General features: G+C 48.2%; 2 protein-coding genes across 2 annotated transcripts in view; one reads left to right on the top strand and one right to left on the bottom strand.

Moving 5' to 3' along the window:
* Positions 1-8,458: 8,458 nt before the first annotated feature.
* Positions 8,459-17,244, top strand: part of GAD1 (glutamate decarboxylase 1) — a 33,332-nt gene continuing 24,546 nt past the window's right edge. Inside the window, exons 1-3 of the mRNA XM_064718356.1 lie at positions 8,459-9,036; positions 10,179-10,324; positions 12,061-12,123. Of these exons, the coding sequence (XP_064574426.1) occupies positions 10,255-10,324; positions 12,061-12,123 (133 nt within the window). The 5' untranslated portion in view covers positions 8,459-9,036; positions 10,179-10,254. The remainder of the gene's footprint in view (positions 9,037-10,178; positions 10,325-12,060; positions 12,124-17,244) is intronic.
* LOC135450318 (uncharacterized) lies at positions 14,064-17,134 on the bottom strand. Its single transcript, XM_064718370.1, has 3 exons — positions 17,072-17,134; positions 16,034-16,276; positions 14,064-15,647 (listed from the first exon to the last, which is right to left on the bottom strand). The coding sequence occupies exons 1-3, from the start codon at positions 17,132-17,134 to the stop codon at positions 15,168-15,170; spliced, it is 786 nt and encodes a 261-aa protein (XP_064574440.1). The 3' UTR covers positions 14,064-15,167.

Here is a 17,244-nt window from a genome sequence, read left to right as displayed (position 1 = left end):
GGAGATTTCAATATGGGCAATGTACTGAGGCCTAATTTCCAGAATTTCTGCACTTGTATGTACAGCACATGCTGACTCAGATTTTGGTAATTTTGAAAAGAGGTGTATGAATTGTGGAATAATACAATAGAATCATAGGATAGTCCTAGTTTGGATGAACCTTAAAGATCATCTAGTTCCAACCCCCTGCCATGGGTAGGGGCACCTTTCACTAGACCAGGTTGTTTAGACAGCTCTTCATTCACAGACCTAGATTTACTCAAGATTTTGGTTTATAGTGAGAAATGTCCATGCTACATTGTGTCAGTTATTCCTATGATTTCCCAGTGACAGCTCCTGATGAGAAATATATTTCTATGTTTTGCTGTGTTTGCAAAGCAGCACAACTTTGGAGGCCCTAAGTACGTGATTATCAGGGCTATATCAGTTTCTCTTTCACCTGCCTGACTGCTGGCACTTAATTTAATGGTTGGCTTTGGTGTTTTGTTCTTTGATGTCTGTTGCTGTTGTTGCCTCCAAGTGACTTCAGCTGATTTCTCCTGGCTCCCTGTTCATTATCTGGTCACAAGCTCCTGCATGCACTGTTTTTTGGATGGGGAAGGGAACCTTCATTTCAGCTACTGCAGCTGGGTTTTGTAGAAAATGCAGTAGAGAAGGAAGATGGACAAGAGGAGGTAGGATGGCAAACCTCAAAATACTGGCACTTTGCTATAACAAAACTAACAAAATTTGTGTTAGCTTTTGAAAAATTACAATTGCACAGCCATTGTCTAACAGAATCTTGAAGGATGTAATTAGAGCAATTTTCATCTTCAAATTTATTCTTCTCTGTGAGATATTTGATTTTGCTCACTTTTTAGTGCATATGTGCAAGTGTTATGCAAAATAATATGAGATTTTAATGTTTTGCTTTTGGGGAGCAATAGCAAAGGTTTAACCTGGTGTCTGAATTTGCTATGTCTGTTTTTCTTCTATTGCTTGTTTTTGAATTTGCATTTTTTCCTAAGAGAAAACAATTTGCTGAAAAACTAAGTGAATTCATATGAATGCTTTTACTAATGACAGGAAAAAAATGTGGGCTGGGAGTCATTCTTCTTACTTTATAAATATGCTTATTTTTCTGGACTGGCATTAAAACTTGAAAATGATTCAGATATGCTCTTAAGAGTCAAATTCCCCTTTAGTAGAGTAGCTCAAGAATAGATCATGTATAAAAACTCAAGATGGTTTACATTTTATACTAATATCTTTGCCATTTTTAATGCAGACATCTATGTGGGATGTCTGCCACATGTATTACCTCAAATCAGTTGGTGTCCACATGGTGAGGACTAAGTGAACCATGTTACAATGCAGAAAGAAATAGATAAGTTAAAATATTTTTAGAAGTTTGGATGTCCATTGGCTGACATTCCTGTAAAAAGGTATGCATCTAACTTGACAGATGGTGCTACTCTCTGGTTTTAAGGTGGTGAAAAAGTACTTTGATTGAGCCATGCTACTGCAGGTAAGGCTTGTACCCATCTCCTACTTTATTTACAGGGGTTTTTTTAGATATTAATAATTTTACTGTACAAAACCTGCAGTTATATGGGTGTGGAGAATTGGACTGAGTGTAATCACATTCAGTAAAGTTAAGTAATGAGAACCAAACACAGCTAACATGCTGTTCTGGGGTAGACAGAAGAAAAGATACAATAAACATATTTTATTTAACACATGAGTACATTAAAATTTAGTATTGCTTTTCACTGCAGAAATTCTAGGGCCTGGTAGTAGTATTTAGGGCTATATTGTAACCATTTCATGCTATAATATTGTGTATATTTCTTTTACCTTAGCGTAAGAAAAATCTTCGTTTATCAATGATGTGTCTAAATGATAGTTAATGAAGTTTATAAGTCTTGGAGAAATAACAGGTTAATATTCTCATGCTTAGATAGGTGTGCCCATAAAAAGAACTTCCATGGCTTTCTTTCTGCCTTTAGCCAAAATGATATCTCTGTGTTGTGTTATTTTCCTTTCAGTAATTCCTGATGCAGGAATAATAGGATAAACATGAGAGAGAATGCTGATCAAAAACCTGTGCCTCTTAACAGGGCTTAGCTTTGTGGGGTCTGTTTCTTTGTTTAACCCCAGCATCATGAAGAACATGAAATCACAGGTTTGGAGATTAGTTACTCAAAGAGATCTTCCTGTGTTGCAGAAGTGCCTTTGCAGGTCTCCAGTACTTTATCTTGGTCCAAGGTACAATATCTCAGTATCCCAGTGGCATCTCAGATCATTCCTGGAGTCACTGTCATTACCACTGTATTCTTGTTCTTCTGTAGAGAATTAATTCAAAGTGAAAATTAAGGATAATTGTTGGATGTTGTATGGTTTTAGAAAGGATTTTGCATCTTTTGTGCTCAGTTAGTTAGCTGGCTAGCTGGTTGGTTGTTTAAAATATGCATTTTTAAACTGACTGTTGACTAAAAAACCATTTTAAAATAGCAGATCAATCTGTAGTGCCTTTACTTGAAGAAGAATTCCTTAAATTTCTCAGGAGTTACCTTTCACCCACCTGGATCCCATGCTGTATCTTAGGAAGAGTCTATTCACTCACTAAGACAGTGATTTTTTTCTACATATGAAAAGCCAGTGAGCAGAATGCAGTCCTGCTTACTGCACCTGAAGTCTGCTGCAGCGTTTCATACAGCCTGTCTCTAGCAAGCAGTGGTTGTGTTCATATCTGATGACATTTAGGGCTAATTTCCACCAATACACAAGCCAGATTCCATGTCTAACATATCAGATTCCAGAGAAGGAAATTCTTTAACATTCTAGAAAAGCTACGTGTTGTTCATTCTTGCAGTTCTCCAGATCCCTAAGGCCTCCATAACCGAATTTTCTCTGAAGGAGAATGCCAGTGGAACATCTGTAAACTTTTCTGTGTGGCCTGAATAGCTTGAGTGTAGATACCTGACAAATCTTTCAGCATTTTTGCTAGCTGCAGTTACTTTCAGTGGAGTTGAGACATTTGTTTACACAGATTCATAATCTCTGAAGAAAAAAGATGACTGTTAGAAGAATGCTGAGCAGCAAGTGCCAGGCTGATGTTCTGTTGTTGGTGTTCTCTCTGAAGCTGGAGAGGAATGCAAGCAGCCTTGTTACCTGTCCTGGGGAGAACAGAGCAGCTGGAAACCAGAGCCTGATCCATTGTGCTCTCTTGACTCCCTTCCCAGACAGTTCCTTTAAAGCCTAGCAAACATTAAGTATCCCTTAAGATTGCAAATAAAGAAGTTATGCTTTATTCACTGCTCAGAGCAGTGCTGCTCTTTATCTCCTGTGTATTTGCTTTTAAAAACTTTGTTGTGGCTAAACTGTTAAAGATAGCATGGCTGAATTCTGTCCCCTGTTCTAGTGCTGAGTTGCTAATGCTGTCCCAGATGACAGCAGCTCTGTTTCTTCCTGTGGTTGTCTTCTTCAAGTGCAACCATCAGAATACCATCAACAGGAGTCAAGAGCATTAGGTAAGTGTGTGCTTGCAGAGGAGTTCTGAAAGGCCAAAGTGGACAAGATTTTATTCCATAAATAGATTGGAATATGTGTCTGTAACAAGTCAACTCTAATCTGATTTTTCTGTCTGGGAGATGTCTTCAATTTGAATTAACTCTCTCTCAATCTGGGAGGAGTGGTTTTGTCCTTAAAAATGCTCCTCAATATTTTCATAATCTTCCATACTTGTACTGAGTAGAGAAGCCCAAGTAACTACTGATTGCTTTGCTTCAAGTTCATGCACACTTCTATTACCTCCAAACAGGAGTCTGCTAGTTGTAAAAATGCTAATCAAGTCCACTCAGAATAGGGAAGATGAACTACTCAGTCTAACAGAGGGAAGGGATTTTTTTTCTTACCTGTCCATCTGTTTTTTCTGTTGGACAAACACATCTTGGTAGACAAGCACGTATCACTGTGCTTTTCAGAGTACAGTGTGCCAGTTGTCCATCTTTGTAGCTGTTCCTACCATCCTGTTTGTGTTTCTGTGCTTTGACTGCACTGTGTTAAAAAATGTAAGTATTGGTGCTTTGTTTGAACTCTGGATTTCAATCAGGTGAACTTAACCTTCCATTTTGGAAACAAATTTTTTTTCCATTTCTGTAATATTGTAACTATAAAGAAACCAGAGGAAGGAAGGGTTTCAAATGCAGTGCTGTGGGAAGTCTGCTATAGCCATAGTACTGATGGCTATCCAGGGCAAACGAACCAACTTGTCAGGGCAAAACCTGACTTATCCACCAGAGAGGAAAGGGGGGGAAGAGGAAAAAAACCAAAACTAAACAAACAAAGAAAAACCCCAAAACAAACAAAAACCCCAAAGCAACCAACCAAAACAAAACAAAAAATCCTAGCTAAGATCACAACTCTAATGATCCCAAAAACTTTTGAGACTTGCAAAGCCCATACCTGAAATTCAATTATGATTTGAGAAGTGGGTTTTTTTAAAGTAACAGAAAAGCCCATGCTTCTTGTTTCCTGAGGATTATTTACAAAATATGCCTAATTTAAATTATCATGTGTTGAAAAATCCCAGAATCCAGCTCTCCAAATTTGTTCTGAGATTGGAGAGTCAAACTGCACAATCTCCTTCAGCAGCATTCCTGAAACTGCTGAATGTACTCATTGTAAACTGGTGCCCTCCTATGGGATAGAAAGATATAATTCAGTGATATGTATCAATTATCACAAGGGGAAATATATCCAGGCATCAGCTGTCTTGGCTCCACAGGGTTACTGGGGGAGGTGGGAAATAATTTTCCTTTCAGACACAGGGTAAAATTGCAGTCTCCTAAAACTGGTAGAGAGTGGATTTACCAGTGTACTATCACTTCTTTTATTCTTTCAAGTTGCAATCACTTAAGTAATTTTGTTTGATCCATCTAGCTAAAGTTTTATTTAGTTACAGCTTGGAAGTAAGGGGATTCTTTGTTTCTTTCCATTTTTGCTTGGGGGTATTGGGATTTGGGATTGTACTGCTGCAGTTCTTTCAGGATGTGGGTTGTTCTTTGGGATGTTTTTCAGATGAAGCAGATCAAAATGGACAACAAGACATGCCAGCGTGGATCAGGAAGGGGACATCCTGAATCAAGAAGCCACAAAGTATGTAAAACAATGTGCTTCAGATTAGACTTTTCTAAATGCCCTTCATCACAGCAGTGCTGAATGTTCTCTCTGGCAGTTCATATTGAGCTGTCTTTGAAATTCAAGTGATGTACATGATCCTTAAATATGGGCCAGTTGGGTACATCAGTGCTGACTGTTCATAAAACCCAAAGCAAACATATAATTCATCTTTGATTAGTTTTTGTCAAGTTACAGAAAACAGCAAGTTACCTGTAGAGCAGGAGAATAAATCCACAGACTTCACCAAATTTCCATTTGTAGAATTTTCTGGACAGGGCCAAATAATCCAAATAATCAAAGCACTAATTTATTTTCTCTCAGCATGTTCATTTTTTTCATTACAGATATACAGGAAGTTATTTTCTGTGTTTTTAAGTACAAGAGATGATAGCCAGAAAAGGTCTGAAACACATAGTTTTGAACAATTTTCCAATTTTTCTATGTCAAGAGTTAATGAAATTTATTATTTCAATTATTCCATTTTATATAAGATACAGGTAAAGTAGACATTTTTGTATACTAGAAATCATGGAAAAAGAAAGAGATACTGGATGCAAGAAATGTATTTTGTAATAATGTATTGGATTACAAATTATAGCTGTATTACTAAAAAAAAAAAAATTACAGGCTGCAAAGACAAAAATACAAACCCACAAGTCCAGAAGTATCATAGATGTTCTCTGTACTTACTATTGTATACAGTTTCAAGGGAAGAGTTTGCCTAATCCCAGCCTGCTAAAATATTCATAATCCACACAAAATGGCAATTAAAAGGCAACACAGAGCATTCATGGAGGACCCCCTCCACAATAATAATAATAATCACCAGAAGTCAAATTTGCTGCCCTGCCTGCAGATAAAAGCATGTATAACATGACTATAGTTCAGAATATGAAGAAATAAGAAGTGTTATGGCATAGGGACTTCTCTATTTGCCCCTCCATTTCATGGAGCTATGTTGTGACCTCCTTACAGTGTAGGCAGGAGGTGCTCATCTCTCTTAAAATATTGTATGCCGCTCCAAACACAGTGACTATTCAAATCTACAGGTTGCAATACAAATGGTGGTTTTTTCCAGCATTGTTTATATGTCCACATCTATAAAAACTGTATAATTATTGAGTCGACTTTGTTGCCAAAGATATTTATTGCATCACGTTCATTCCTTTGCCCATTCAGGGTATTCAACATTCATATTTTAGCATGTGCGGTTTGTGGATGGAGGTGAATTCAAGAAATACCCCATGGTCTGGCTTTTTAAAGTGAGCTTTAACTGATGTGCTGCTTACAAGCTTCAGCTAAGGGAGTTATAGATCTTCATCCTACTGCCTTGATGATACTGTGCATCAATGGTTTTTCTGTGTGTTTCACACCCTCAGTAAACATCTGGATTCAAAGCAAAGCCCAAATCTTCTGGATCCCCAGCTGCGAAGATATTCTCTGTAACCTGTGCCTAGAATGCACTCGAGCAGTAGCCTCAGGGAAAGGACAGTCACATGCAAGGAAACAATTGCAGATTGCTTGAGCAGCACAGCTGGAGGGGAAGACTTTGAACTCTCGGTGAAAGCGGCACGTCTCTGAGTGCCCTAGCCTGGGCGTGTACACTCTGCAAGGGTGTTTCAATGATTTCAGTTGGTGTGGCGAGTTCTGAATGAAGCCGCTCAGCTGGAGTGGTTCGGGTTTAGGTCGGATTTTCAGGCGGGTCCGTTGCAAATAAAAGTTAGCAAGCGTTTCCAGGCGTGCTGTACAGCCAGGCTGTAGATGAGCGAGGGAGGGAGCGAGGAGCCGCAGGGTTCGCTGCTGTCCCCTTGCCGCCGCCGCCAGGACGAGCGGCTCGTGGTGAGCGCGGGCTCGGAGCGGCCGCGGCCGGGCGGGCTCTGCGAGCGCTGTGCGGAGCGCCTGGCCTTGAGGTGCAGCGCCACCCAGAGGGGCCGCGGGGCGGGCGGCGGGCCGGGCTCGCTGGGGCTCGCTCTCGGCGTCCTGCACAGCCGGGAGGGAGCGAGCGCTCCGCACACCCGCCCGGGCCGTGCGAGGCTGCTGCCCGCGACCCGGACCGTGCTGCTCGCCCTGCCGGGGCTGCGGGGCCGGGCCGGAGCGGCTGCTGTCCGCGGTGCTGAGCGGAGCGCCGGGAGGGGAGCGCCGCGCCGCCGGGCTCCTCGAGGTGCTGGAATGAGTCGTATCTCCAGCGTGACGTGGAAGGCTCGCTGACTTCATTGTCTGGCTCCTTCCCCTCCCGGGCCTCAGATTCTACAAGGTTGTAAATATTTATGTTAAACCATGTTTGTTTACTCCAGACACACGCACTTCTGGAAAGCCAGAAGGGAAGGAATAAGCGTGTCGGGCATCCACCCGGCCGGGTCGCACTTCATAGTGACTGATGGCTTAGGGGTTCTTTGTGTGGTCTTTCGTTGACTCTTTGTAGTGCAGGCCTGCCATGACTTCCTTTGAACGTTTGTTTACGTTTATAAAAATGGTTAGTTATAGATATATTATTATTTCTCACACTCTGCACTGAGCAAATGTCTTGCTCAGTTGGTTTAAACCAGCTTTAAAATGATGGTATGAGAAAAGGTCGTGTTAGCTCGGGCCATTAATATCTGTAAAGCTATGTTTAAAAACTGGCTTTTGTGCTGCCAGTGTTTTTTGTTACTCGTCTAGTTCCTAGAGAGTAAGTGTGCTCGACAAAGCAGTCGTCTTGGCTACTTAATGCTGTCAGTCAGATGGTTTCCCAAACGGGCTTGTAAGTTTTTGCTTTTCCCTCGAGTCCTTCAGAAAGGACACAGCCCTGCTGCTTGTTGTGCTGCCCAGCATCTCCTGCACAGGATGAAATTCTCTGGCTCCATCGGGCTGTTTCCCCTCCTCTTTTCTCATTGCGGATTCCTCCCAGCCCCTTACGTGACATCTTTTTGAGAAGCCTTTGGTTTAGGCATCTGCGTAGCTACTGTGGCATGCTGAAATACAGCACCGCGGTCACAACCACAAAATGTTGGCCGAGCATATTCGGAAAGTGGGATGGAGTAACGCAGACATGGGGTTGTTAGGGGTACAAAAAGCTTGTTGTCTTGATGCTTCTGGTTTTAGCAAAGCGATGTCTGGTATAAAATCGTAATGGCAACACTGAGGGCAAGTCACAGGCATCCAGGTGTTCGCTGCAGCGGTACCCGTGCCTCTGCCACCCTCTGGCGGGGAGGAGCGGGGCGAGCCGCGGGAGCCGCGGGCTGAGCCAGCGGGTCACATCAGACCCTCGGCACGGCGGAGGGGGGGACAGGGGGTGTTGCTAAGCTGCAATTCACACGAACCCTGCCTGGCTCATTCGAGTCCCGCACCACGCTCGGGGGAGGGCCGGGGCGGGAGTTCGGCCCCGTCGCCTCAGCGGTGCGCCGATGTGTGCGGTGCCTGTTAGCACAGCTGGCGACCTCGGGTCAAGCCGGTGCTGTCTAGGGAAAGCCTCTGCCTCCGTCCGCACGAGGGGCTCGCACGGCGGAACCGCCTGCCCGGGGTGCCGCCCCTGCCGCGGCTGGACAGCCCCAGCCGCCGCCCCGGGGCGAAGCAGAGCAGCGGCAGCAGCCGGGGCCGGTGGGCCGCCCTTCCCCGCCCCAGCGGCCCCCAGCCCCCGTGCGGAGCGCCGCGGAGGCGGTGGCGGCAGTCCTGTGACTCATGCCTGCGTCGAAGCAGATCAACCGGCGATTCACGCTTTTAAAAAAGCAAATCCGAGCACTTCTGGAAAAAAAGGTCATCTCGCATTAAATTCCGCGGCGCGATTGGTATTCCGACGTCGTTTCTGGCAGAGTTTATAAGCGGCGGGTCGCTCCCAGGCTAGAGTCGCCCTGCCAACCTGGACTACGGCAATAAGAGCGTCCGCTCGCTCCCTCGGTAAGTGTCCTCTAAACAGCATCCTAATTTTTTTAAAGCCTTTGGGAACCTCTGGAACATTTTTTTCTCCCAAAAATCGGTTTTGGTCGCTGTCGTATGAAAAGAGGAATAACGAGGTTTTTGATACACCTACCGCCCTAGACATAGTGTTAACCTGTTACTTCACTTCTAGGCATTGTCTAGAAAATATCTTCTGCTTATGGCTGTTTTCTTTCTCGTCTTAAAAAAATTTAAATGCCTGTTTTCCATTGAAATCATTGATCCGTTGCATTTACACGCGGGTGTAAATCCACCCAGCAGTGGAAATGAATCGGTAGCTACCGGTTTGAAAAAAGCTGCTAACAAAGAAAGCATTCTTTCGTTACCGCGACCTTCATTTTCTTTGCAAGGGGAAGAAAATAAATCGCAGGTAGACGTGGGGACAAAGAGACGAGCTGGGCAGTGACCCGGCAATTCTCGATCAGCGACCCTGTATTGGTTATCGGAACGCCGTGTCCGCCAGGAGAGAGTTGAACATCTAGCGAGGAGCGAGGGCTGGTCCTGCACCTTCCTTTCCCCAGACAGACGTGCCTCTCCTGCCATTTGCCCGGCTAAAGCGAGCACGGGCACGGGAGATCGCTGGTTAGTGCTGGAGCAGAGTGGCCCCGGTTTGCTGAAACATGTGTGTGCAAATACACATGTATGTGGCGCCTGTCATTGGACCTGGGCAAAACGCACCTTTGTGGTGGCGGGGTTCTATCTGTCAGTCTTTCCTGAATGCTTTAGCCTGACGTGTGTTTGGTAAAGCCCAGAAGCGGGCTGTGTTTGGGATTGTAGGTCGTTTGGGCTGGCGATTTCGACGCCCGCTTTGCACGTTGGTCTCCATTTGATGCGAGCCATATAACTGCCCTGCTCAGTGGCCACCGATATAATTGCTGTAGGCTTCATGCTCTGCTAAATCCGTCATTCCAGCGCGGGGGTAGTGCCCTGGAATCTAACGAAGGGAAGATTTTGCTCTTCAGTCTGTCGAGGCATTTTCCCGGTTCGGCCGGTCCTGCCGCCGCCTCGGGACCTGCGCGGCTGCTGCCCGCTGGCGTCTGGACGGGACTCTGGTGCGGTGCTCCAGGAGACTAGACTACTAAACCCGCTGTTCTTCCTTCCAGCAAATTCCTTGCTGCCCACCCCTCAGAGGAATATCGAGAAAATACGAGCTCCGAGGACTGGGGCTTTTCTGAAAGGATGGCTTCCTCCGCTCCCTCATCCTCCAACGATGCTCCGGACCCCACCCCACCTAATCTGCGACCTACAAGTAGGTTTTAATATTTTCCTCGTTTTAAGTGTTTTGGAGGCTTTCTCCATTTAGGCTCAGAAAGACCAGTTTCGAAACGAAATGATACATCTGTGAAGCCCTGTTCCGCGCCATTAAGCAAGGTGCGGAAAGTGCTCTACACAAAGAAACCATCTTCCTACTGGGAACAGGAGAGGTCGGTCCGTGGCGAGTAAAACGCTGTGAGGAAAAGCCCACCTTACCGGCCAACGCTGTCTTTATCTTACAGCCACGTTTGAGAGATACAGACAATAAACTGACCTCCCAGATGGACAAAAAAATCGGGATATTGGAAGGGGTGCGGAGAAAACGAATCAGTTAAAGGGCGAAGTTACACCAGGGTATTAAAGCAGGTGTCTCCCAGCTACGTTTTATAAATGCTAATTCTGCAGCTTCTTTTCAGCCTACGCTGAAGCCTGTAATCAAGCGAAATTTGGATGCTAATTGCAGCTTTTCAAAGCGTTATATTCCTAATTGCTCTGAATTCGCCTTGAGTTATTGAGGTGTGAGTGGGAAGCAAAGGCTGCTGCAGGTGGATAGGAAATCAGTTTATAGCCCAGCCCTGCCAGGCAGTTCAGACCATCGCCTACAGGAAAAAAAATTAAAAACAAAACAATAAGAGGCTCGATGCTATGAAGCATCAGAGACAAAGAGCGGGCAACAGTAAGAAATGAAAGGTTGTCAGGGACAGCAGAGCGGGTAATAGCTTTTACCCTGAAAGAGCTACGAGACACAAGCATCGGAGTCATTATTGTCATTATTCTGAAACTGGAAAAAACGGGGAAGGGGGAGAACGGCAGCACTGGGTCTTGTTTCAGGCGCGCGTACCAGGCACTGCTGCCTTCGACTGAGGTGCCACACGCAGAAATCGAATTAATTGGCAACATGGCTAAAACAAAGCTAACCGCGGGCAGCAGCATCCTGCCCTGCCCACACGGGCTCCCCGCCCCCGGGCACCGGCAGCGCCCCTGCCGAGCGGGCTCCTCCGCCTGGCCGGGAGCGCCGTGCCTCTTCCCCCGCTTCCCCCTCCCGAGAGTCAGGCCGCTGCCCTCCGTGCTTGGGTGAGCCGTCCTCGTCCCGCTTCCTCTGAAACCTTCTCCCCTCGCCCCCCAACGCCCCCGGTCGCCCTCTGGGGTCCATCGCTACCGGACTTGCGGCTGCCCCGTGCCGCGAGCGATGGACGGGAGAGGCTCGGTAGTGCCCGTGGCCGGTGCACCCTCCGCCTCGGTCCTGGGCTTCGTTCCCCGCTTCCCGTGGGTTCAGCTGGAGCTGACCGGTGCGTGTGTGAGCCGCGACTCGAGGGGCTGGGAAGCAGCCTGTTCCCTCTGGGGGTGCGCTCCCAGTAGGGCCGTCGGCGGCCCGTCAGTCCGTCCGAGGCTCAATGATGCGAGTCCGATCATGTAGTCAAATACTATTTTTCACCCAATTAATTCCTGAACTCTTTTGTGACCCCATTTCACGCCACTTTATTTTAAGCTGCTACTTCCCTGGAGCCCCGCCAGTAAATGATGAGATGTCGGGTCCCGGGTGCCTTCTCTTCTGGGCAGGCCAGCATGTCACCTCGCTGTCATCCGAGCCCCAGCTGCCCCGCGCCCAGCGCCGCCGGGCTCGGAGTCAGCCCCTTCTCACGGCGATGCAGCCGTGCGGGGCACCGGGCTGGGGCGCGGCGGCCGGACAACCCCGCCGCCCCAGGGGAACAACTCTGCTCTCTCTTCCAGCTTACGACTCGTGGTGCGGCGTGGCTCACGGGTGCACCAGGAAGATCGGGCTGAAGATATGCGGTAAGTGCGGCCGTACCTCCCCGCAGGACGCCCCACACAGCCACGCGTGACGGCGCGGCCGCCCCGGCGGGGGCAGCACGGCCCGAGCGCCCCCCGCGGCCCCGCCTCGGCCGCCCCCTGCCGGCCGCGGGCGGCTCCGCGGCCCCAGCCCCGCCGCCGCCGTGCCCTCCCGCGGGCTGGCCGTGGCCCGGGCTCTGTCCCCTGCGGGAGGGACGGCGGCGGCCCCGCTGCCCCTCCTGCCACACTCGGGGTGCAGGCGCCGGGCGCTCCGGGCGGAGAAAGCGCAGGACCCGCCGGGGAGGCCGGTGGGAGGAAAAGCGGGGAGCGGGGGACCAGTTCGCCGCTTCTCACTGTCTGAAATTTTTCAACCTTATCTGACTAGAAAATACGGATCTCCTGGGGAAAAAAAGATTAACGAGAGCCTTATTAAAGAGCAATTCGTCAGCTTGCTGTGCTGGTAAGATAGCGCTGGCAGCCAGTCAGCGCGCAGGCACATGAAATGCAGAAGGGAAACAAATGCACAATCAGATCGCAACGTTATAGCAAGAGATTCATTTGCAGATAACAAGCTGTCTTCTTTCTCTAGATATCTCAGTAGCGCCTTCGCTTTCAGAGGCTAACAGTCAAATCTTCATATTCTGATGGGGGAATCATTCCGTTTTGCCCATCCCCTTATGCATAGAAATTATTTCCCCTTTTCCTCCTCTGTCTCTTTTGGGGGGATGGGGAATATGTCGTGGGAGAAATGAACCTTTTTTCGATGCAAAGGAGCATTTAAAGCTCTTTCCCTGCTTGCTCGAGTCGAAGTTAATTCATTAAGCGTTTTGTTACCTGGAAGTTTGAACGGGAAAAGAATCAGGGTGCAAATATTTAGCCCTGTGTCTGTGAGAGATTTCACTGGTAGCCGCTGGCGACATTAACGAGTAGTCGCTTAGTTCTATAAATAGCTCCTGATCTGGGTTTAATGGACCATTTCCCTACCAGTCCCCTCAGTGGCTGGAGCGATGGGCATTTTCACCATCATTTTAATTTAGCCCGGCAAGCAGAACTGATAAAGTAACGCGCATTTAGGCTTGCTCCGTGTTGCTAGACTACGGGGGTTAGAGAAGGACAGCACAGCTTCTCTCAATGAGATCAAATACATTTGAAAATGAAATATCCCACCATTTTGGATTTGAGACGGGCATAAGAGAGAATAGTGAAGGCTTTGTGAAGGGAGTTAAATACAAGCTGTATTTCTGGCTGTGGTTTGTTGCTCAGTTTTCCTTTGCTGGCTCTTTTCTGTTTTACATGAAGAATACACTGAATAGTCAGTGATGCCGTTTTGGAATACTCAGATTTGATGATGAGCACTGTTTTTGCTTCTATGAGCCCTCCTGTTTGAATCGAACACCTTCACAAAGACATACAGGGAAGGTTGCCTATGGTAAACAAAGTGAGGTATTAAGGTTGCTAAGAATCCTAATTAAACATGCTAAACGAGTTGACATTTGACTGTTGCAGGTGATACCTCCTTGTCCTTACCTTTCACAAGATATCATTCCAGACCCTAAATATTGTATAGTCACAAAGGCGCCTTGGAATTGTTCCTATTGTGTGTATCACACTGAAATCGATTAATTTTGAATGCAAACTTTAAATAAGGGTTGATCTCAGAGAAAAAGCAGGTCTTGAACAATGAGTTGGTTCTTCCATCTGAGTTGTATATTATAGGTTTGACATTTTCAATAATTACGTATCCAAATGTATGTAATTTCTTCTTAAATAACGGAGCGATTTAAGGATTAGCTTTTTTTCCTTTTCTGTTTGAAAGCCACTGCCTGAAAAGAGCACTGCTGCTACCACCACTCCCACCCCCCCGACCCCTTCCCTGCCCCCACTCTTCGTCTCTGCACATATCCACCTAAAAAAACCAATCAAAAAAAAAAAAAAAAAAAAAAAAAAAAAAAAAACGAAAACAAAAACTCCCCCAAAAATCCAAACCAAACAAAAAAAACCCAAAAAAACCCAAAAAAACAAATAAAACCCCAACAAAACCTAACTCCTATTTGGACCGGTTTAATGAACTGTCACGGCGGCCAAAATATGGGCAGATTGCCCCCTGTATCTGGATTTGTATGCTACACTCCCACCATGGCAATTGTTATTGCTGAGACTGATCCTGTTAACATTTGGCACCAGTGGAATGTTCCACGTCGTAAAACTGCTCCGGTGCGTCTCCTGTTTGGCCTCGGCCAGCTGATGAATCCAAACCCAGTGAGCGACGCGGGAGAGCGGGGCTTCCAAAGCAGCCGTGCATGTTAGAAACTGGGCTCGTCTCCGGAGTCCGTGGGATTTTTGCTGCCAAGCATACTTTAGGTAGTGGTGCTAAGCGCCCCGACCGCGGCGGGCTCCGGGATCTCCTGCAGCCGCCCCCGACGTGCAGCCCCGACGGCTGCGGTGCCGCCGGGAGCCGGCAGCTCTGTCCCCGCCCCGCAAGATGTGTCCACCCGGGGCTGCGGTGCCGAGCGGAGCTCACACACCTGTCTTGCGCGAGGCCTGATGTGAAATCACGCTGAATTTGTGGGCGCGCTGCGCACCGAGCTACTCCCTCGCCAATCTGGTGTGACTCGGCTCTTGAAAACCCGGTCTCTTTAAGCGCATGGATGAAAATGCACCTGCGGAACAGACCTACTGCTGAAAAAGGCTGCGCTCTCCGCTGCTCCATGAGAAGCAGCGTGGACACTATTTCGTACTCTGCTACTTGCTGGAAGTCTCCTACAGCGGCCTCGCTTTTCAAGCAGGATACAGATGAGAGGTCGGCTAAAGTCATGCGCTTCTCCCCGGAGCGGAAGGAGCCTTCGAGGGCCGGCTCTTACGCTTCTCTGCAGACCGCGACGCCTCTGGGGAGCGTCCCACACCCTCCCAGGGAGGGGCTCGTCAGACGGCATGGTCCGGCGGCTCCAGAGCGGGGGCTGTCCGTGTCCCACGGGCTCCCCCTTATTACACCGAGCCTCCAGGTCCACGAGACACTGCCGTGGTCGAGGGACTTGAGAGAACGCACATTACCTACAGCCGGCTGGGCTGATGTCGGCCGACAGCGTGATCCTGCCTTCGGGCTTTTTCCGTCCTCTCATCCCCGCCCTCGAGCCTCCCGAGCGCGGCCGCGCGGCCCTGGGTCCCCACGCGGCGCGGGCTGCCAGGCCCCGTGCGAGCCCCAGCTGATCCCCGGCCGGCCTCGGGACACAGCGGGCCCGGGAGCCTCCGCGGGGAAGAACGGCCGCAGAGTCGTGCGGGCAAGGGCTGAGCTCCCTGCCCGCAGCGTCTGGTAGGTCAGACCCTTCAGCGATGCCACGGCCTCGCTGGGCCCGATGGGAGTGGAACTGGATGCAACTGCAGCCTTCCTCTGTTGCTGAAGCGGCGCTCCCTCCTTCCCCAGCGCTAGTTGTGCGGAGAGCCTGGCTCTCGGGGCAAGCGGAACGCGGCTGCTCCTGCCGGCGTCTCTTCTCACGGAACCCGTCCCACCTGAGCATCCTACTGAGAGCCTGAAAAAAAGACGGGTGCGGGGAAAACAAAGCAAAATCAAGCCCCAGAACCCGGTAAAAGAGGATTCGTAATTCGTATTAGACTGAGCCTGCATTGATATCAGCTGCTTCTCCTAATGAGCAGGAAAATAGCACTAGCGGTTGCAGGAGCTAATGATCGCGGTAAGAGCCATTAGAAGCAGTAACATAACTAAATACTACATATGTATATATATATATATATATAGGTATACGGACGGCTACTCTGAACTTATGCACAAAGTTTCCCTTAAATAGTCTATGTCTCATTCATAAAAGCATCACAGAAAAAGACTAATCAGTAGAAGATCAGAATTAAAAGGCAAAACGTGAGGTGTTCGCTGGAAGTATGGCTCCTGCAAACTTACCTGTGAGCGACCCTCCTGGAGACTCGTCTGGGTACCCGACTGATGCAGAGGGGCCTGCCAGCCGAGTGCTCCTTTTTCGAGAGCTCTTTCGTGACTGCCTGCCTGGCGGCAGGGTCCGAGGCGCAGGTACCGCGCCAGGAGCAGTTGGCCCAGCGGCTCACTGTCGCTCGCTTTTCTCCCCCGACGTTCAGCCCCGAAGACTGCCCGAGATGCAGGGGTCCAGTACGGGCCGGCGGTGGGGGCCTGATGGGAGGTGCCCACAGTCCCGGGCCGCCGTCACGGCTCCGGAGAGCAGGGACTCATGGCCCGAAAGCGGAGGGCGCTGAAGAGAAGCGGCGTGGGGGAACGCGAGTGAGCAAACTCAGGACGTTGTTGTTCCTCCCTGCTAAGCCCTCCTCTCTGGCGGATATCCCCAGCCGCGACGAGCTTTGTTTTCGATTGTTGCTTGTTTTAAAAGAAAAGAAAAAGAATAAAGGAGACTGGCGTCACCGTAGTGCCCCTTCCAAACATACAGGCGCACTCGGTGCAACCCGGAAGGTCAAAATCCCACGCTGTCCTTAATGACAAAAAGCCCTACACTGTGCGTGTTTTAGTGGGCATCATAGATTTAATATATCAAATCCAGAAAATTAATTGTTCTCCCTGCCTTGTTAAAGTAGACAGATCTCATTACTCGCTGCAAACTCTGTGCGGCTCCCGCCCCAACAATTCTTGGAGTGAGTGGGTTTATTATTGCCCTGACATATAACAGCAGCAGTTGTGTTCGGGTTCTGGGCGCCAAAGATGCGTTCCCGGTGAGAGCAGAGCTCTTAAAACCTCCGGGGATGATTACTGTTAGCATCAAAGCATCTTTTCAGGTGGAAAATCCGCATCAGTACTTACTGATAATAGGAAGGTGGGGTTATATGAGTGCTACTGGTATCCTCAGAGCTCTAGCACTCTCAGGAAGGATGCTCCAGAATGGCTGCTTGTTCTCATGCCTTTTGTGCGTGAAAGCACCACGAGGAGAACTGAAAATGGCCCTGATTTTAATCATACATCATTGCCCCTGTCTGCTAGGTCCATAAACTTCGCCTGCAGGCTGAAATAGCATTGACTCATCCTGAACTCTCTTCCAGTGGCTGATTACTGAAGTGGAATCTGTCTGATCGACTTAATAAGAATTTACCAGTGCACTAAATGACGAAATTTTGTTTTTTGCATGGCTGCGT

This window comes from Zonotrichia leucophrys, chromosome 7, assembly GCF_028769735.1.
Source record: "Zonotrichia leucophrys gambelii isolate GWCS_2022_RI chromosome 7, RI_Zleu_2.0, whole genome shotgun sequence".
Classification (NCBI taxonomy): domain Eukaryota; kingdom Metazoa; phylum Chordata; class Aves; order Passeriformes; family Passerellidae; genus Zonotrichia; species Zonotrichia leucophrys.
The sequence above is the reverse complement of the archived record's forward strand: the minus strand, read 5'-3'. Positions and strand labels throughout refer to the sequence as shown.